Genomic DNA, 21,982 nt, shown 5'->3' with positions numbered 1-21,982 from the left:
CTCTTTAACGGCATCTGGAGTTCCATGGAATAATATATTTACATTACCAATGTTATATATGACAGCAAATATATACTATATATTATGGTATATACATTATAAGCTCTGTATACGTGAGGTAGAAAGACACACATATTAACAGCACTAGTTTTCCTCCTTTTGTTCTAAAGAGATGTGTGGGGCAGTGTTTCTTTTCTCCAGTGGGTCAAATCCACAATCAGTCACCATAAGCTTTGTTCTGGAGTCACTGAAGGGGTAGGTGATGGTTACCACATGGTCACCAGACATCACTTGGAACAACCACCCACAGAAGATTCAACAAAGTGCAACACACAGGAAGTTCTTTATCGACAATATTATCCAGGGCCCCTGCAGATCCTGGACGCTGCTCTTGGCAGTAGGAGGATTTCCCTGTGTGGATGCCTGTGATGTACCTACACACACCATTTACAAGGATTCTGTCGTTGCAGTTTAGCCTGGCTGTACTGTTCTGACAGGTTCCCCAGGACCAAGATCTGGATAAAAAACACTGCTGAGCAGCTGTTTAGAAACAGCAAGTTAAAAGTTCTAAAACGGGAGGCTAGGTAACATTTTCAGAAGCAAAACGCTTTGCAGCTTTTTCCCCACTTCAGCTACGTTGAGGGGTTTGTCGCTTCTCAAGTTCAGTCTTCCCCTTCTTAATGATTCACCTCCCTTTGGGTATTTGCACTTACAACAGAGGTAAAGATGCAGCCAGCTCTGCAGCAAAACTTTAGTCTGCCACGGAAGTTTCTGACTTGAACTAAATCTAAATTAATGGTTGTTTATTACAAAATCTTCTGGGCAGACATCTCCCTTTAGGGACCCCCACTAAAGTCAGCGGGCTTTTTGGGACACGGGTATCCACTCCCAGAGGGTGTCGGGCAGTGCTGGGACGCAGGTATGTAGTGTGCTGGGCGGGGACTTCTGTAACAATCAAACCTTTCAAAGTAGTGGTTTTATCTGGCACATCCAATGACAGGCTTTTAATGAGAAAATGCAAACAAGCTGTCACGGAGGAAAAACATAATTTTGAAATGTGACACAAATAATTACTTTTTTTTTTTTTTTTTAATGCGATGCCAACTTTTCATGGAGGACTGAAGAGCTCTCTTTCTGCATTGGGCATTAGCAGAAAACTGCAGTCACTAGTAACAGCTTCAGTGATAATTAGAGAAAATATAGGCATTGGACACTTTCTTCTTTTTCCCTAGAGAGATGCTGCGGAACGTTTTACAGAGCCCAGAGGAAAGAGTCAGAAAAGTGATGTTTATTCATGTGATATTACAGCCTACTAATTTAACTTGGGCAGCTTTAGCCTCTGTAAAAAAGTGAGGAAAATTATGTTTCTTGGCCATAATGCTTTTTATGGTGCGTATGTTGAGGTTTTATGGAAGGTAATTTGTTTTCCCACTAATGTCCCGGTTTAGGTCTGGTTTGGCAAAACTGAGCAACGGATTCTTCCTTCGCTGTTTTTCTCTCATTGCTTTTCCTCACTTTCCCATTAAGATTTTGCCTGAACTTGGCTTCCGCAGCTGAATTTTCAAACAACCCCAGCAAAAACAGCTTGGATCAAGAGGCCTCCCCCCCGCCCCCCAGGTAGACAGCGGGTTTGACAAGAAACATTTTTACTTTTTAATCGGAAAAAGAAGACTGACTGGCGTTGCAAAGCACGGACAGCACCGCCGGCTGCTGGCGCCTGGGCCTTTCTCCGTCACCCTTCCCCACCCGGCCCTGCCCTCACGCCACAGCACGGGGTTCCCCGCGCTGCCGCTTGACGTGCTGCCCGCAGGGACCTCGACACAGCGCTCGGAGATGGTTCCATCACCGTTTATTACTGTTGTTGCCCTTGCCACCACTGTTACTACGATTTTATTTTTTCCCCCCTCCGCCCATGAGGGGAACAAAACTCCCGCCTTCCTCGGCGCCTTCACCACCGCCCGCTGTGCGCGTGCGGGGGCGGGGCCTTGAAGGGGGCGGGTCCTTTAAATGAGGGGCGGGGCGCGGCGGCAGGGAGCGGCTTCCTTCACTCCACCCCCCTCACCCCCTCAGGCTCGATCGCTCGGCGCTCCATCGGTTTCCTCGGCTAGCGTGCGGCGGTGCCTGCGCCCGCCGGACGCTGCGGCGCTGCCGGGAGCGGAGCTGCCCCAGGTGCCGGATGCGGACGCGGCGGCGGCGGCCGGTGAGTGACAGTCGCGGCCCTCCCGCCCCGCTCTTCCTCCGCCGGGCGCTGCGGAGCCGGCTCGCAGCGGGGCAGCGCCAGCTCCTTCCCCCGCTTCTTCCTCCCACGCTCCCGGCGGGGCGGTGTGTGGGTGTGGGTGAGGGGAGGGGAGGTGAGGCTCAGGCCCGCCGGGCGGGGCCGAGTGTCGCGTCGCAGGCCCCGCCCCGGGGAACGGGGACGGAGCTGCCGTTAACGGCCATCGGGGTGCGCGGAGCGAGGGGTGGGGTGTGGGTGTGGGTGCCCCGTGGGCCCCCTGCGAGGGCACAGCGGTGTCCCGTGGGCGGGGGGGCGGTGGCGGCCCCCCTCGGCGCGCCGGGCAGCGGCCCGGTGGCGAGGGAGCTGCTGGGCCCGGGGGTTGTGCCGTGAAATAGTGGTCGTGCGGGTCTAGAGCTGGGTTGAAGCGTTCGGTTCGGTGAAGCGGTCGGGTGCGGGTGTGCTGGGTGTGGGGGAGTGGAGGGAATTAGCGGGGGAGAGGCGAGGTGTGACGTCTGAAGAGCTGGCTGCTTGCAGGTTGGATTACTTATTTATTTTTAAACTTTGCATTCAGGTGTTACCATACAGTTTTAGAAATAACTCCCCCAAAATGAGTCTCTACTTAAGCAAGTACAATAAGAAAGTACCATAGTAAGAAATGTGGAACAAAGCAAAATAACATATACTGGTTGAGAGATGACTGCTTTCATTGACGTCTAACTGGAAGTGTTACACTTCCTCTGTGGCTTAATTATTTTTTATACTTCCTATCCAGTTCTACATTTCTCCCTCACTTGGACCGACTTGCAGTCCAAGAAGGGCCCATGACCTGGGTGACCAAACGTCTTTCCTCCTTGCCTCTCCTATGTCTTAATTAGGAACCTGTAAAGTGTCTCTTATCAAGGGGAGTAGCTGTTCAAAATCGGGGATGATCCTATTTCCAGAAGAGACTTTCCCATTCTGTCCAGTTTTACTGGTTTTCAAAATAGCATTCCTCCTACACTGTCAGCTTTTCCTTCTTCCCTCCATCCCCCCACTGCACCCCCACCCTGCTTACTCTATTTCCTGCAATTTGCTTGTTCATTGTGGATTATCAGTTTCTAGCCGTACACTCAAAAGCCAGTGAAATATTAAGCCATTTTAGCTCTGACACAACATCAGATTAAATCTAGACCACAAATATTGATTCTTTAAAGTTTAGTTTAAAATCATAATCTCATTCTTAAAATAAGTAAACAGTCTGTTTTCTCCTTTAGTGATTTGTGTGCATTTCATCACTGTAAACTTTGTTTTGGTTTTGCTTTTGATAAAGTTGTCAAAACAGTTAAAGGACTTCTATTTGTTTGGGTTTTTTAAATGTAAACTGCAAATAAACAAACTTGTGGCTTGGGAAAACAAGTCTGTTTCCTTGCTTTACCTTTTGCTCACCGGAAGAAGAAAAGCTCTATAATTCTTGGTTCCTTGTTTCTATAGTATCTGTCACAGCTTGCACTGACCCAGCAAAGAGCAGCAAAAGGCATGTCCTGCTGCTGATTTCTTTCCTGTAGATAGCGTAGTTTACAGTTTTTGTGGTTCATGCCCACTCACGGACAACGGTGTTCTTACTTAGATGGCATTTCTGTTGTCTTAAACATCGCCTAAAACAGGATGCAGTTACTTTCATTATACTGGTATGATTTATCTCAGTGAAAATACCATAAATTTACATTGTAAGGAGCTTTTCTGTATCAAAAAAGTAATTCTTTTTAGTACGTGTCAGGGGTGAAACTATTAAAAGCATGTTATCAATCAAATTTGTGCTGCTTTTTTTAAACAAAATGTAATGTCTCATTTTTTCATGGTATTCATTCAGTAAATTATAATATTTTTACAGACTTGATAGGTTTGTATTTTTTTTTTAATGCTGTAATTGCTTTATCAGATATTAGTGTTGAATAGCAGTCTAAGTTAATGGACATTTCAAATGAATTCTAAAAAACAGCTTAAAGATCTAAGTTACAAACTTTTAAAAAAAAATTAAAAAATAACCCTTTGAAGTAAAATATATAACACCTTGCCATTTGAGCAATGGATATTGTTGTGTGAAGAAACTGTTTCATCTTCAGTACAAAAGGTACTGTTCACTAAGTATTTCTGAATTTAAAGTATTCAGATTTTTTTTTTTTTTGAGTTGTAGGATTTCTTGTGAATATGAGCAAGAGTTTTTTCCTAGCTGTTGAGAGCATTTGAGGCAAAAATGGACAATAAAGATGCTAAAATATGTAATCCACTGACTGTTTTCCTGAGATCCTATTAGAAAGAATCTGTATCCAGTGTTACAGTCCGTTCTTTATTATGTTACTCGTCACAGTGGAGCTGGACTGAAGCAAAATAAGTGGGTGACTAGAAAGGCAGAGGCCCCTGACCTCTTTTAGTGATGAAAACTTTTAGGTATGTTATGTTAAACCATACTTAATCAATTTCTTTCAATGTACGGATATGTTTAGCTGTAAATCCAGTAAGTCTTAAGCACGGTACTTGAAACTAAACATCAGTTTTGAGTTATTTTAATGCTGTTTATTCTGTGCTTTTCTGCTTTCCTATTAAAAAAAAAAAAAAGAAAAAAGTAGTATCTCAATAGGATGGTGACACGAGACTGAATATAAAAGTTATTCTTAAAAACTTGGATTCTGACATCTATTGAAAGTGTCCACAAGGTAATCTACAGTTAGTCTTGTATTCCAGGACAAAATAGCCTGTGAAGTACAGACGCTACCTGTATGTATTTTGAATGGCTGTACATCACAGTTACACAAACGGGCATAGAATATCTTCCACAGGAGAAATCAGTAGTATTTCATTTTACAGTGGAGGACTAGAAAATACTTGTAAGGCTGTACATGTTAGAGTGAATTTTTTTTTTTGTGACATTTTCAGTAGGAATGGAATCTGCTGCTGTACTTAAAAGTACACTGAGGGTTCAAAATCCGAAACCAACTAAATTAATATCTTAGCACAAGTCAGACGTTAGCTATTCAGCTTAATTTTGACCTTCTGTCCTGGACCACCTACATTCTGAAAATCTGTGCTGTGCAACATCGTCTTTCAAATTACTTTTCCCAGGGGAGAAATATGGTGCTCGGTAATGGGGAAAATCTTGTTTGTAAAGGTGCTTGTAGGATGAGGGATGATTAGACAGCACATGCATAGCCCAGTCATGTCAGATTGATGTTTCTTCTTTTGCGCTGAACATGAAAGCAAAGGTCTGTGTTTACAACTTGTGAAGTATCAATTTAAAAATAAAGCTGATTAAAATTTTTGTGCCTTAACCTGAAAATTATTTTCTAGAATTCCTGTCAGTATTTCACTTCAAAAGCAGTTAGATTGTTCTCCCAATGTCAAAAGTTACAGGAGGAGGGAAAGGCAGGAGGGAGAACTCATTTTTGTGATCTGAAGGAAAAAAAAAAAAATAATAACCTGAAGCAGTCTTCCTAGAAACTGAGTAATGAGAGAAATGCATGAAAATAAGGATTAATTGTGTGATTGGTATGTTATGCATGTTATATAGGGAAAGGTAAACTAAGTATTTAATACTTTAAACAATTCTAAATCAAACAACTCCCCTCTTATGAAGAGATTGTAATTGTAGTTTTCGTATTATTTTGGAAGTATTTAGTGCTTTTTCTTCAGGAAATTGGTCTATGTAGCCTTTTTTTTTTGACAACAGAGTTGTTAATTAATTTGCGGACAGTACGTTTAGCATTTTCAGTAGAAAATACTGTGATTGCACTTGGTGATGGGTGTGAAAGCCTGTGTTTCTAATTTTGTTTGTTTTGTTTTTAAGGAAAACAAAATTTCCGAGACACCAAGCCCTTAATGGGTCTGGTTTTCTCTTGACCTTAAGGGAACTACAGATTCCCAGATTTTCCATTTAATTCTCAAAGGCAGACCTTAGACTATATTGTGCAGAAGCCAGTGGGTACTCTGGCAGTGTAAAAGTGTCTGTGGATCAGATTACAATGTAAATCAGTGATTTTTAGGTATATTTAGACTTGTATTCTTTCTTTCACTTTGTGGATAACCCAAATACAGGGTACGTTGCTTTTGCAAATTCATCAAAAAGCCTGTGGTAGTTAAAGATTTAGGGCTATGCTGAGCGAAAGTTCCTTTTTAAATGCCCACTTTTGTATTGAGGACAAACTAAATGGATTTTTTGAGATAATGCTAAAATGTCTCAATTAAAAAAGCAGTGACTTTAGATTTTCTATTTAAGAATTCTGTGAGTCTTGGGACGCTTTGAATATCACTGTGGTTTTAACTTGTGTACCTTACTTCTTGCTGGAGAACTGAAAATTAGATTTTTGACAAAAAGCTAAGGAGATATATATGTTGCTGATGGATTTTTCTCATGTTCCCTTTTCATCGGGATGCAAGGCAGGGGAGCTTCTGTTTCTCACAAGACAACTTCACTACTCTGAGAGCATGATATTTCCATACAGGAGATGGGATTTTAAGCAAATGAGGACTGAGAGTATGTAAAGCAGAGGTGGGCTGAAATATGCCAGAAAAATACCTGTGCACACAGGCTCTCAGACAGTGAAATACTTCAGCGTGTGTTTGACCGTGTGAATAGAGAAGGATGCTATAGCATATGGCTTGATTGCTTCCTTGAGCAGAGTCCAGAAAGCGGTGTTTGGGAGAGAACATGAAAAATACAGGAATCTCAGTAGCACAAGTGCATGTCTCATCTTTTAAATATTTTTGAAACAAAAGGAACTGCCAAAAAAGTCACACAGCAAATGTTAAATTTAGTGTTGCAGTCCTACCTACAATCACCCAAGTTAAAACTTCAACCTTGCGAACTGTGTAATTACAGTGGTTATATAGTGTTTTTACAAAGAATATTGTGTGTAGTTACAGGGCTTAGAAAAAAAATCTGTGGTGTCTTGTTTCTTTTCTCTAGGAAAAAAAAAAAATTCCATCCCATTGGGATTGACTTAGTTTATTTTTCTGAACTTCTGGATCTTTCTGAGTGCATTTGCATAAACGTATTTGAAAGTTTTTGATGCTTGAACTATTGTTTTTGAGTTTCTGCCTGTGAATAAGATAGAAGGATGATGAAAGATTCTTTACCATTTTCCTATAACTAAAATATTGCACAGAAAATTATGAATAACTTCAGAACAAAAGAGGGATGAATGGTTTAATTGGAGGACAGTAAAGAGAACGACTCTAGATGAGGCAGACTTTGCTGGATGTTAGAGGTTGAAGCAGATGTAGGAAAGCATGTGCTTTGTGAGAATTTAGGAATTAATGAGAGATTTATGGCCATCTGTGATACGGTTTTGTGTAAAGCTGAGTTGACTTTTTTCTATATATATGTTTATGTAAAGATGCTTAAGGATTTTCTTCACAGTGTTGCTAGATTAGAGTGATGTGTCGCGTAATAAATACAGAAGCTTTTAACCATGTAGATTACTTAATTTTTGAGGAGTTGTAATGCAGTTTATAATGAAAATAGCAGAAATCTGGGGAGAAACTTCTGTGGTCAGACTTTCTTAAATTACATTTTCTTCTCTGCTATTGCCCTTTTCTAACTGATTCAGTATGACCAGCACATGTTCAGAAAACTTAAATTGGTTTGACTTGATCCTTGGTAATGAATAGGTGCTGTGATGTTGAATATACTAGCAAAAGTGTTCATTCAAGAGCTGGTATAAACCGACATGTAGACCTAATTAATAAATTGGGGGGAATAATTTATTTGCAGTGTGAAGGTATGGAACTTTAAAGCTAATTTTTTTGAAAATTTATTTATAAGGTGAATTATTGTTAGGAATTTTTTTCTTAATGTTTTCCTCCAACAGGAATGGCCTAATCAGAGTTTATAGGGCTAATATTGACACTTGGATTATTATAGTATCGATGGTTTTGTTCAACAGTGGCACTTGCAGATTGCCATTGTCACTTAGATAAATAGATTTTGAGCTGAGGTGAAAATGTGACTGTGGTTCTGGGCTGTTCAGGCTGTGTATATGGATTAAATTAAATTCATGTGCTAGTGAGTTTGATGGAGGAGGTATGTGTGCTTATGGTGGCAGAGTGGCAGGAAGAGAATCTTTTTTTAAAGTAGGCTCACTAAAATAGATTTTTAAATTCTTCAAACATTTTATTTGGCTTTTTCTGTTTGAACAGGTGATATAATTGGCAGATGAAATGATTTTCTGAACTAAGAGAAGCAAAGAATTTCCCCCCCTCAAATCTAAAAAGTCTCTGTTCATCTGTATTATAGATTAATGTTCTTCTTAATCTATTTTTAGAGGCTTGCTATTTTTACTTCTTGCTGGTGGGTCACAAGCTCAGTGTTTTATGTAGGCTCATTAATATCCTTCAGGTTGTTTATGGTGTATGATACTAATGAATAAAACTTCATTTTACAACGGAATGTTTGTGGGAAAATTCAGTGTTTTGATGCTGTAATGGCATTTGGGCAGTTAATTGTTCTTTGTGGGGAATCTCTTCCGTCCCCAAATAAATAATGTGTCAAAATTCCTGCTGTAAAAATACATCAGTGTATAGGTATGCTGTGCATCATAACTGATAGGATGCTGTAATTTAATATGTACAAGGAAATGGATTTATGCTAGTTGCGATTTTTTTTTTTTTGACATGTGATAGATAGAAGGTTAATTGATGTTAAATGGATGCTTTGTTAGCCCTTCATCAGCTACTAAACTGGTACAGGAGTGCAAATCATTACTACAAAAGGCCAAGACCAGTATGTTTTCTTAGTGAGGTTTATAGGTCTTTTTTTTTATCCCTCCCTTCTTTCCCTCCTTCCCAACCACACAAAACATAGCCAGCTGTAATGATAGGAGGAGTGAGCAAGCAGCTTTTCTAAACACACACACGCACACATACCGGCTCGCACTCCTGCCCCCCTTGTTCCTCCTCATACCTCAGCAGAGTGACAGCTTCTAGATGTTGCGTGCGAGTGAGTTCAGCTGGTGCTGTGTGGTCTGGGTGTGTGGTCTCCAGCTCAACCCAGAGGCTGCTAACAGGGTGGATGAGAGAGAGCAACACTGTTTACTTTAATTTATTTCGGATGCCGGAACTGTGCCCGGAGTTTCTCCCGAGCCGGGTTCCACAGTTAGCGGTGTCAATCCCTCGCAGCTGCAGCCCAAGCTGCACCAGGCCCTGAACTCCTCTGCCGAGGGCTCTCGCAGCATCTGCCTCGGGTCCAGCCTTTTAATCCCTTGCGACTCAGAAATGTTAATGGCATCGCTGAGCGCTGTGATTATTTTGCTTTCACTCTGTCAAGATATATAGCCATGGAGATGTACCTTGCTGGCTTAAGGAAAGCAGGACCTCTGAGATACCGAGGAAATACTCGAGTACGGCAGTTGTGAAAGCAAAACTGCTGCGCTTATTCCTTGGCTACCCCAAACCCAAAATCTCTAGTGTGCCCTTCATGTCTGATTGAAACATTCGGGAGCCCTTTTAAAAAGAGAAGGCTATTGTATTACGCCATTTAATACTCCAAATATTTTCTTTTTTGTCATTTGCCCTCTCTGTCGCAAAACTTGCACATCTTCCCAAATTGAAACTGATTTTGGCGTGTAACATTGTCCTGTAGGTTAACAAGTTTGTCAGTGTTAATACTGGCTTGAATCAACATGCCGGATATGACAGGGTAAGACAAATGAGGCTTTGTTTTTTTCTGTGTGATAGTAAAATTACTCCCTTTTTTATGTTTGTTCATCTTTTCATTATAAGTAGCTTAGTGGTGTTTTGAAGAGTGTTGTTTTCCCCCCCCCCCCCCCCCCGTAAGATTTGTGAGCACTTCTTGTTTAAATTGACAAGTCTTCTTTTATTATTTAAATAAACATGCATAGATTCTTAATATCACTTGGAATTTCAGCATTGTTTAGCTTATTCACTTCCCAGTCTTTTCTGGCAGGCTTGCAGGAATGGACTTTGTATTATTAATGCAGTGTTGAAGGCTGTGGAAATTCTAGGGCACTGAAGATCTCCAGAGGGGTTAATAAATGTCAGTTATTTTCACAGTGCTGCTTTTTGGATGCTTTTAAATCTTGGTTTATGTAGTTTGTCTGTCTGAATTTATATTGTTGGGAAGATAAAGCACAGAAAAGGTTGCAATATTGTTTTTCATCATTTTTTAATGGTTTTGAGTACAAACATATAGGAAGCTTTTTGCTTTGCCGTCCTTCTCGGGGTCATTTGCTGTGTCCCTTCACTGACTGTCGTAGTGTGTTGTACTCGAGGGACTCTGGGTTTTCTAGTGAAAACAAATTATTAGATTTATTTAGTAGAAGCAAAAGTTTGTGTAGTTTAAGGTGAAAAGGCCATCACCTAGGTTCTGGAATCTGAGTATTTATCGCTTGTTTAAAAAAGGGCATTTCATAAATCTGTTCATTTGGAAAGCATTTCGTGCTGTGATGTTAGTGTGATAAGGGTACCTCACCTACTGCTTTCAGGTTGGTTTGTTTTTTAAAAAGTAAACAACAACATCTGAGGCATACTATGATTTGAACATGGGTCATGCTCTGGTCATTCCTGCTGTTCCTGCTTCAAAATTTTAAAAATTGTATTCTGTCATATATGTATGAGTGAGTCCAAATAAATATTTGGTGCCTGAAGACTCACATGCTTGCTTGTAGCTTAGACTTTCTTAGCAATGACAAATAGGCTTTTTCTTCCCTTCGACAGCTTAGATTCCCTTTGCTAGATGACCATGGAACTTGCATTGACCTTGAGTCTGTCTTCTTCCAAGAGAGTCTTTTAAGTTCAGTGTCAGTGACAAAGTACTGCTGAAAACTTTAACTTAACCAAATTTTCAGTCACTGGAACCAACTTGCTATCTTGTTTTACAAGTCAGAAACTAATTTTTAAAACATTTTAACTGCTAATTTTTCCACTGGTAAAATTTGTAAGGTGGCACCCAATTGTTACTTGTCTTCTGAAGTTCTGTGCCTTCATGATGTTTGTATTTTTCCTTTGGGATTTTAATTTACCAGCCAATTTAATATCCTTAAATCCTGAACTTCTCTTGTTCACTTATTTAGTACTCTGGTACTTCTTTCAGAGTCATAAACAGCACTCTGCTTTACAGAACAGTTATGGTAGCTATTGGCATTTTACTTTGTGTTTCTTTTATGCTCACTATTGAAAGTTGAATGGGGAAACCTATTTAAGAACTCTCGCTTTAAACCAGCTGAAGGTTTACAAAAGTCAGAAAAACAACTGGACTTGTGTTTTCCCTTATATTGGGCCATATGTCGTTTCTTCATTATTTATTTTTAAAGTGGCTTTTCTTAGGATAGAGTGAAGATCTCTCCTCTTCAGCAAGTTTGTAATGCTCAGAATTGTCTGGATTTTTTTTTTTTTTGAACCAAACCTTTGTGAGAGGACAGTTTATTTGAGAAGCGCATGTAAAGACAAAGATGATGTTTATGAAAGGCATTTTTCAAGATGACTTTGTAGTAGGTGGTCTTTGCAGAGGCTTTCTAACTCCTTGCACTTTTATAACAAGAATTATGACAGAATAATAGAATAATATGGGCAAGATCATGGGAGCAGTCAAACAGATGTCATCCATGTTAAACTGTTGGTGAGATACTGTGAGGAATTGAAGTTTAAAAAAAAGGGTGAGGGAAAGTAAAGAGGGAGAGAGACCTCTTTTAGTAGAAGATGACTGTCCATTGCCAAAAAAAATAGTCTTGTTAACACTTCTGTGAGCCTGGCTTCTCAGAGGAAATACCTTGTATAGAACTGTCTTTATGCAATCTCCCCTATTCTATATAAGCAGCAGTCTGTCATTAAGAGGGCTGGGATTTTTTTATATTATTATTATTAATTTATATATAATACATATTTGTAAATAATATAATTTATTTTTAGGGCAGTGTATAGAATTGCAACAAAAGATCTTAATTAGATTATTGTATCTTTTAATGAAATGAAAAAGTAATTATTTTGGGGGGATTTTTAGCTTTGCCTTAAATATTTAAAAAAATTGGAAACTTGCTTTAGGACCACAGTAGTATACTTACTAGGCTTCCCAATAAGGAGTTCAGTCATTTTAACTATTAACATGTTTGTCATAAGAAGGAGGAGAAGAAATACTATAAATGAATTGAAGGCTCCCAAGCGTTTGTTTGATATTTGTAGTAAGGACAGATTCCATGAAGTTCTTTCACTTACTCTTTGAAATAAATGAAACCAATTGCTCTTTAAAAAAAAAAAAAAATAGTAATAATAGTGTGTCTCAGTGCTGTAGTGCTTTTGTAATGTGTTGAGATTTACTGTGGTATTCTCATTCCAACGAAGTATTTTAAAGCAATTCTGCAATAAGTATGGAAATACTTTAGAAGAAATATTAGACCTCAGGAGGCTCAGCATTTTTATTACATTTATTTAGCTCATCATGAAGGGGGATCTAATGCCAATTTCTGAAATCCAGAAAAATATGCTGTAATATTACTTCTGAGTTTTGGTATTGATTCAGGACAATTACCTGTGTGCCTAGGTATTTTGAAAGAAACAATGGCTGCAGTGCAAGGGAACCATAACATGGGGGGGGTGGGGGCTACAATACCAAAGCAGGCTCTATTTTGCTTGTTTTCCTTGAGATTTCTTTCTGCCCATATTACCACTGAGTTCCTGAAGATGGCTTCTTTTGCATCTGTGTTTCTGATTATCATTCTATATAAATCTTTACCAAAAAAAATGCTCAAAAGTGAGAGGTGTTTTATGTTGTCTTACTGGTATCTAAACACATGCTGCTTCCTGCAGGAGGTGACTAGGTATGTATGTGGGGATGTAACCCCACGGTTTCTTTATAGCTATTGTGTATCTTTGAGCTCTGCTGAGGATCTGTGAGAAAAGCTGCAACGAATACATAGATAAGATCACGAGGAATAGATGCAGTTTGCCCTCACTCTAGGTAAACTTAGGAACCTGATTCTTTTCTAACAACCTCTTTGCACAGGACTTCAGAGGAAACTTCAAAATCTGACAGGTTTGCACTTCTGTGCATAGGTGTCTTGTAGCTGTATAGGAATAAACAAGACTTTCTCTGCAATTTCGGATTCTGCTTGCTCTAGGTAGTATTAGGTTTAGCAGTGGAAACTGGGAAGCTTATTTCTATTGTGCTGCCCATTGTTTTGTCAGGTGATGCTGTGGTAATGTAGCTTTGAATGTAGCACAGATGAGAGGAGAGCTGGGAAAGCCTTGTGACTCCAGGACTGGGGATCCTGACAGAAGACTGAGTCTGTCATTTTCACCTGTGGTGAAAAAGTGGATCAACAGTAGTGCAGGTTGGACTATCTGGACAAGAAGGCTTGGGGTAAGGAGCAAGAGGTAAGGAGGAAGAATTACCAAGGTGTCTGGATTTGTAAGGAGAACACACCTCTCCCTCCCTGCTTGAATTTATGGATAAGAAGTCAGAGGGAGAATCGGCACGATAGGGGCAGGAAATAGTTTGGCTGCAAGACTAGGACCTGGCCTCAGTTTTGAAGTGAGCCAGAGACTCTGTCTCTGTGTGAGGGGTTGGCAGGGGAACAGTGCTGAGAAAGGAATAGCAGTAGGGCATGAGGGAGCAGGATGGAGGGGACCCTGCCTGCCAGAGCACAGCCTTCTCTTCTGTAGTGGGAGATGACTGTCAGCTGATTCCTTTGTAATCTGTTGATACAGACCTCCTCTCCTTCAGTGATGTTCTACTTGCAAGGTTATAGACTGCATCTGTTGGCTAGTCACTTCTCTAGCCTCACATTGGTTTCATGTAAAAGGTTCCAGTATTTTACATACAGACTTTTAAGAGCATCCGTATGATACTATTTAACTTAATTCCTTTTTCATCAGTTTGTTGTCTGTAAAAAACCTGGAAAACATACATTTTATTTAAAATGTAATGTAATTTTTAATGTTGTGGAGTCAACCAGTCAAGAAATATTATGAGGTTTGCTAGTTAAAAACACAAAACCAACCACCTTAGTTCCAGACATACGCTGAGTGTGTTGTTACAGGCTCTTAACAGTCTTCCTTCATGGACTAGACATGGCTCACATACTGCAACTTACTGTGTTCTTGCTTGTTCAACAGGAATTTGCATGTCTTATTAATTACCTACTCTTCAAAAGTAGTCTCAGAAGTTCTCTAAAGATATTAATAGTTCTGTGGCATTCAGACTATCTAAATGCCTCTTCCATATTAATGAATTTGTCTTCAGAATAGCTTTTGAGATGCGTGGTAACATTCCTGTTTTAAATATGTGCAACTGTGAAACAGACATTTAAGATCAAATGTATTCATAGATTTGACGTGGTTATTTAGGAGCTGAATATTTTGGAGCATTGTGCAGCATTTGCTATGTTCAGGGTACATTTCACACTGACTTCAGGTGTGACTGTGGGCTCTGAAGTTGGACACCCAGAAACCAAGAAATAATAAAATTTTACAGTAACCTTTTTGTCAATTGACCTGCCATGTGTCTGTGTTACAGATAGAGACAGGGTCCTGTTCTGGGGATAGTATTTGATTACTGCCACAAGATATTCCTCCTTATTTCTGCCTTTCCTATTTCCATCTTCCTTTTCAGTGTGCGTTCCAACTTCAGAACATGAAAGAAACCAGTTAGTGGGAGCTGCTTTGATCCTCATGGCAGATTTATCTATAACACTGAAAAATTTGGGGAGGTTATGTAAAAGCATGGTGTATGATGGTACAATGAATGTATTTTGTATATGTAGAAGCAGCTAAAACAAAGATAGCTTACTTAATTCTGTTACTTCTTAACTGCAGGTGCTTGAAAACTGCTACTTTTACTGCAGTTTATTGCTAGGGATGATTTACAGAGGTTCTGGGTTTTATGGACTTGCCTATCTGCAAGTAAAAATAGAAAATATACCTTAATTCAAAATAAAAATAGGTAAGAAAAGTGTTATGAAGCTTGTCTTACATTCCACGTATTTTTTTACCAACCTGAACTTTAAAAATTATTACACTAAACTGTTCTATATGTATACCGAAGGTTTTTGAGTACTGACTTATTTCACCATTCCTAGGTTTTCCTGGAAATAAAGCCATTTCTTCCTGCAGGTTATTTTTGGTTCTTACCTTTCTAATACAGATGAATTCCTATTAGAAACTGATCATAGGTAACTTTACAAAGTTCCAGAGGACCAAATGAAATTTTTTTACTACGAATTTGTTCTTGTCTTAGTAGAATTCAGGAGCCATTAACTAGGTGATGCAAAATTACCATGGAAGTCCTTAAACTTTTTTGCCTGCCTTATGACTTCTGTAGGACCTGTGGTCAGGCTCTATGTTTAGTAAGTGTTGTAAATGTGGAGAATTTGGTGGGAGCTAATGTGCTTCAGGATATATTCATCTGCTTCCTATAGCTGCAGAGCTATACTTAATTTAAAAAAAAAGGAAGTGTGAAGAAGGTGTAGGTATTTATTGGTTTATGACTGAGACAAAAACGGCATTGAGAGTGGTGTTCCATATTTACATTCATGTTTCTCTACTACTTTAGAACAAAATTTTAAAATGCTTTTTAACAATGCTTGTGTAAGTATTGCTTTTAAATTATTGTTTCTTGCTGAACAGGTAAAAGCAACTCAGTTTTCAGTAACTGAATAAACATCATGTCTCGAGCACGGCAGCCCCCACTTGTAACTGGCATCTCTCCCAATGAAGGCATCTCATGGACAAAAGTGACAATTAGAGGTGAAAATTTGGGGACTGGGCCTACAGACCTCATAGGTAAGTTGAAAAAAACATCTGTTGAGATGGTAGTGTGTCACATTTAGGATATGATTAGAGATTTTTTTTTTTTAAGGCAAAATCTATGTTGCAATCTATATTGCAATCCGTGAGGAATGCCCTTTTCACAAAAATGAGCTAGAATCCATAAATTCAGGGATGCTGCTCAATGTGTAACTAATTAGAATGACCATAGTTTGCTAGATGAACTCTTAGCCTGACTCGACATCCTGTGCTGAACACTTAAGAATGAATGCATATGGGAGTGTACTAGAAGAGGGTAGGGGTAACGAGAATTTCAGCATGGAGACTTTCTTATTAGAAGTGTTTTCAGTGTATTGAGAAAGTCACTGAGCATAGCTATTCCTTGAATTAGTGTAAAAGTCAATTTGTGTGTATGCAACAGTTATGACAAAGCAGGTTCAATGATTTAGCTGCACATTATGTGAAGAACCATTTCATTTGCTGTTTTGATTTTAACATGGTAACTTCATTTGAATCATCTTAACTCTTGCGTTGAAAAAGAGAATAAGCAATTTTCTCTGGTTCTCCTGACCATACAGATCTTGATCATCACTGTTCTGTTGCCTCTTTCCAGGCTGAAAGGTCCTAGCGTATTTAAATTTTCTACATGTATCTTTGACCCTTCTTGTTGCTCTTCAGTGAATCTCTTTCAGTTTCACTACCAATCATGAATCAACATAGTCTTGGTTACGTGCAGTGTTCAGGGTGTGAATGTACTGTGGCATAATACTGTACTCTCACTTTTGTTTTGTGTTTCTTCCATAGAATTCTGTTTTCTGTATAACCCCTACTAAGCACCGAGCTCATTTTTTTTCTTTATTCTGCCTATTATAGAACCATGAATTAATGCTGGAGGGTAGTAGTCAGCTTGAGCCTGTCATCTGTGTATTTAAGGTTTTGCCTGTGTGCATCATGTCTTTGCTCATTAATTTCAGCTGCTGTTTTATAGCATCTAGATTATAGCACATCTACTCAGTTTCATAAGGCCTGTTCTGCATTTTTTCTAGTTTTTATGGTCTTTACATTCTAAGTAAATTAATATTATCAGCAAATTTAAACTTCTTTATCTTGTAATTTATTAATATAAATATTTATGAACATAAGCCAACACATAACCCTGTGGAAACTTTCTTCAGTGGAAACATGTCATTTACTGTAACCTTGCTTTCTATCTTAAGCTATTTATTCATTTGAGGATCATATCCTATAGCTGCTTAGTTTTCTCAAGCCTTTCGAGAAGGACTTTAAAATTTTCTGGAAATCCAAGTTAACTATAACTACTGGAATTTCCCTTTTTTATAAGTTAAGCATATGCGCACTTCAGTATTCATGTTAAAGACCGTTTATCTAATTTGTTGTGGAATCATGATTCGTCTGAAGTCCATTGGAATTTTGTTTGGCTTTGCTAGGAACAATATTTCACTTCATGGCTGTAAACTGAGATTCCCAAATTCCATTTGTGGCCACCACAATGAACTCCATGGCCAAGCATAATCTACTACAATTTTCCCCTCCACTTCAAATTGCTGTCTTTCACAAGGGGAAGTAGTATTTTCCTGAGCTGCTAGCCAAGACTGCAGCACACTAATGAATCCTTATTGAGAAATAGTCAAGTAACTGATAATATTAGAGGTGAGTATATTTTTGTGTATTTATGTGGCTGATGTACTTTGATAACCTCATTCACTAGTTCATTGGTAGGATCCTTTTGGAAGGAAGACATCTCCTGAACTGTGCCTCACTATTGCAGCTGACTATCTCCAAATACTTTTCTCTCTTTTTTTTTTTTTCTTCTTTTTTTTTTTTTTTTTTTTTTTTCATAGTAAGTCTTGTAACACATAGCTGCTAATAATCTCATGCTTTGAGGTAAAAATAAAAAAATAAATAACGGATTGCCTTATTTCTTTCCTTAGCTCAGTTCTCAGCTTTCTCCAGTAAGTGACTAAGGCCCCAGACATGTAAAGATTTCTTTTCATGGTTAAATTAGTCATGTAAATATTCCCTGTGAATTGAATGGAAATACTTGCAAAAGTGAGCCTTTGTAGGCATGAAATTTAAGCAAATTTGAGTGAGGGTTTTACAAAGTTTATAATCTGCTATTTGAGATGCACTAGAGTAAAATGGAAAGCAAGGAACTTTTATATATATATAAACAGAATATCACATAATAGAAGAACATGCCTTTTTGTTTCATTTAAGGGAGAGCCTTCTAGTAAACTCTTTGTATCTTTGAAACCAAATGAAAAGTTTATTTGTAACACTGTAACTCATGGTACAATAAGTCAAAACCAGGAGATACCTGTAGGGTGCTCTCAAGGTTCAGTTTGTCTATTAAGGCATTTGCAGCTGTATTTTGTAGGCATTGTAAAATTGTCAATATATAAGCTGAACAATAATTGGAAAGTCTCAATAAGAGAATTACTTGTGCTTATTTATTGAAAGGCACATAAAGGCTAGAACTCAAGTACGATGTTCTCTAAGATCCTTGTACCGTGCAACAGAACAAAATGAAATTTTATTTAAAGGGAAGTTTTCTCCTTCTGGAGAAAAAAACGTCATATCTGTACTATCAAAAGGTCTCCCCCAACATGTCTTTATTTGTTTTAGAAATTGTCTTATGCCATTGCTATATTTAGTGTGGTATATAAAATGTTAATAAGAGACTTATTTTCTTCTGCATTTTTATGATACAGACAAATGCTGTTTCCCTTCAGTTCAGAAGTGTTGGATCTCGTGATCTTGTTTTCTTGAGAGCTTTAGGAACCTCTGATGAGGAGAAAATAATTGATACAAGGATCTTTGAAACAGTTGTTCAAAATTTTTACCCTACTAAATTGCGATAGCTCAGATTGTGATTTTAAAGTATTCCTTCATTTTAAGCATTAATTCAGACCTTTGAAGTTCTAGGGTGAAAACCCCTTTATTAATGGTTCAGACAGATTATTTCAGTTAGTCTTAGTTCCTACCTCAATCTTTTTTCCTTCAGAGAAGTTGCTAGCATAAAACCAGAAGAGGTGTAATAATATAACCCAAGGTTAAAACCCATGCATCATAAATGTGTGAGTGTTTTTTTCCTTCCTTCCCCTCTGAAAAATAAAAACTGGCCTGGTTAGAATACTGCAAATAAATAACAACCAAAATATTTTTTTTATTTTAAGACATTTTTGTGTGTGTGTATCCTATTTTGTGCCATTCACCACCACCATTCGGTCATCTTTTAAGAGACAAATCTACTGTCCTTGCTCAAGTAAAATTACTTTCATTTGTAACAAGATTCAGTGCCTTTCTGGTTTTTATTTTTTAGTTTTCATTTTCAAAATAGTTTTTGGCAGGGAGTAAGGCATTTTTATGTCTGACAACCATGAAAACTGCCAAATTTGTCTGCTGCGTAATGTCAGAGACTTAAATTGTGAGAAAAAGTGAGTGTGAAGCTTTGGTACCAAGCCACATATGCTGACCCTTTTCTGGCTGTAAGTATTTTTTAAATTGGTCAGAGCTTTCTAGAAATTAAAAACAAAAGCCAGGCCAACAGGGGAGGAACTGCTATGACTGACTAGTTTATACTCCAGTACAGCCAACACACTAGTAAGGCCTTGTCCTTTTGGACAGAAAGCAAGATGTTTCTAGGTAAGGGTATTATTTACAAAGAACCTAATTAAGTTGTTCTCCAAATCAATACTATGGAAATTCTTGCCAAATCTTCAGGACAGCACGACTCCGTTTCGGAATACAGAAATTGTTGTTCTAGATCTGAGAAAACAATCTATCAATTCCATCATCCAGAGTCCTGATCTGACCAGAATCGGTCAAATTGATCAGCAGATCAGACTGATTTGATGTGAAGCCCCAGGAAGTCTTGGACCTTACATTAAGGTGTACCTTGACTCTTAAGTGTGAAGAAGTGTTCTTAAACACTAAAGCTTGACACATTTTAATATACCACAGTCTTTTCCTACAAGAGAGCTTCATGGCTAAAATATATGTTGTATTTTTATTTCATAGTTCGTCATTTGTACTTCTGTTATGAGAAAGTTTAGAAGAGGAAATAGATAAACATTACATGACTATTCTTTCATACAACAAGGGTCACTTATCCAGTAGAGTCAGTCTTGCATCATAGATTTTGTACAGAAGAGATTGGGACAGAATATTTGTTAATCGACGCTTTTTTGACCAAAAAAATCTTGTGTGTCCACAGAAGTACTGCTGAACAAATAAGGTTGCAGAGACACTGTTCATTGTGAATATTTTGCAGTTTCTTTATTTTTTTTTTTCTATGCAAAGTCATACGAAGTGAACTTATGAAAGATTTTTTTCATACAGTTTTGATGGAAGTTTCAAATCAGTACAATACTGAACAGCAGTTCTCTTGTGTCTTGCAGACAGAAGATCTATTGTACAACATGAAGTAAAAGTTGCAGTACCCCGTAACTGGTGGAAGAGATTAAAATAAGCCTCAAGCAGCACTGTGTGTGTCTCATGGAGTGTCACTAGGACAAGAGACCTGAAGTCACCTAGGGAACATAGGAAAAATTTATTTGTGACTCTCACTGTAGTTGGCCATAAGGGACTGGAGAAGGGTCGCATATTTATGTAAAATACATGAAGCATCATAAATGTATTTGCATTCTAGAATTTCAAAAAAATACTTCTATTCACAGTAAGGTATTTCTTTTTCCTTGTTTGCAGGTTTAACAATCTGTGGTCACAACTGTCTGCTAACTGCTGAATGGATGTCTGCCAGTAAAATCGTGTGTCGAGTTGGACAGGCTAAAAATGACAAGGGAGACATTATTGTTACTACAAAGTCTGGTGGCAGAGGAACTTCAACTGTTTCCTTCAAACTGCTTAAACCTGAAAAAATAGGTATTTTTCTTACTCAAATTCACATATGTTTTCTTTGCTAAACAAATATATGACTGAGTGCCTCTTTAAATAGAATGTATGATTAATATATGCACTTCAGGACAATCTTCAGTTATCTAGGAAAAGCAGAGTATATTAATAAAATGTGCAAATATATACATAGATACATTAATCCTCTTAATACTTCAGTAAAGCCCTCTGACTAATTAAAAGTAGCTCTTTATTCTTCTGTAAGGAGTAGCATTAAACTTCTAAAATTAAAAAAAAATTCATAACAGATCCAGTAATTACTCTTAAGTGTACTAGATAAATAGAAAATATAAACCAGCTCATGAGCTTTAACCCTAAATCTTGAAATGGCAGTTAATCCTTTAAAGAAAGTTGAGTCCTCAGTGCCATTTCTTATTTGTAATTCAAACCACCCTGTAAGATGGAAAGTCTTAAGTATTTCTTGTGAAATGCTTAACCATTGAAACAATGTTGCCAAACAGTCTAGGACCTCTGCCTAATCTAGAATATGGTCTAAATACCCTTTGGATTGGAAGTTTTTCTTTCAGAACACTTCATCGATGAAGATGAACAGTTATCTTTTCTAACATAAGGGTTCCCACAAGAACTGTTTTAGGCTTTTGTTCTCTGCAGTTTACTTGACAGTTAAATAACACATAGTTTCTCCCAAACTGTAGTAAGATCTTAATAATAGAAAGATGAATCAAGTGCAAATGTTACACAGTGAAGCTTTTGGTGATGGGAGAGGAGAATTGATATTTTAACAAATGGGTAAGTGTGGGGTTGGGGTAATATCTGGTGTTGAATATCTGATGGGTATGTTAAAGGATGGCATGGCCAAGAGTATGGCTGAGGGCCAAGACCTATTGGGCCTCATTTTTATGCACTGTCTCTGATAAGGCTTTGGAAACAAAGTACAGTTCTGTGTCCTTTGAACCATCTGTTTTGGCATGTGGCCAAAGTTCACTTTTTGGTTAGTGAGTGGCACAGAAAAGGGATCTTCCCTAAAATATGCAAATAAGACCTCCAGGTAATTGCTTGTTTCAAAGTAGTAGATGACAAGGCTTGGACAAATACCAAAATATTTGGAGGGATGAAAAGTAC

General features: G+C 38.3%; 1 protein-coding gene across 2 annotated transcripts in view; it reads left to right on the top strand.

The window, feature by feature from the left end:
* The first annotated feature begins 2,079 nt into the window (after window positions 1-2,079).
* The window catches only part of EXOC2 (exocyst complex component 2), a 130,350-nt gene continuing 110,447 nt past the window's right edge, over window positions 2,080-21,982 (top strand). For both annotated transcript variants that reach the window (XM_042806646.1, XM_042806647.1), the window contains exons 1-3: window positions 2,080-2,200; window positions 15,824-15,979; window positions 20,693-20,869. In XM_042806646.1, coding sequence (XP_042662580.1) covers window positions 15,862-15,979; window positions 20,693-20,869 — 295 coding nt within the window. In that variant the 5' untranslated portion in view covers window positions 2,080-2,200; window positions 15,824-15,861. The remainder of the gene's footprint in view (window positions 2,201-15,823; window positions 15,980-20,692; window positions 20,870-21,982) is intronic.

Source organism: Tyto alba, unplaced genomic scaffold, assembly GCF_018691265.1.
Source record: "Tyto alba isolate M040663 unplaced genomic scaffold, T.alba_DEE_v4.0 Super-Scaffold_48, whole genome shotgun sequence".
NCBI classification, from domain to species: domain Eukaryota; kingdom Metazoa; phylum Chordata; class Aves; order Strigiformes; family Tytonidae; genus Tyto; species Tyto alba.
The sequence above is the reverse complement of the archived record's forward strand: the minus strand, read 5'-3'. Positions and strand labels throughout refer to the sequence as shown.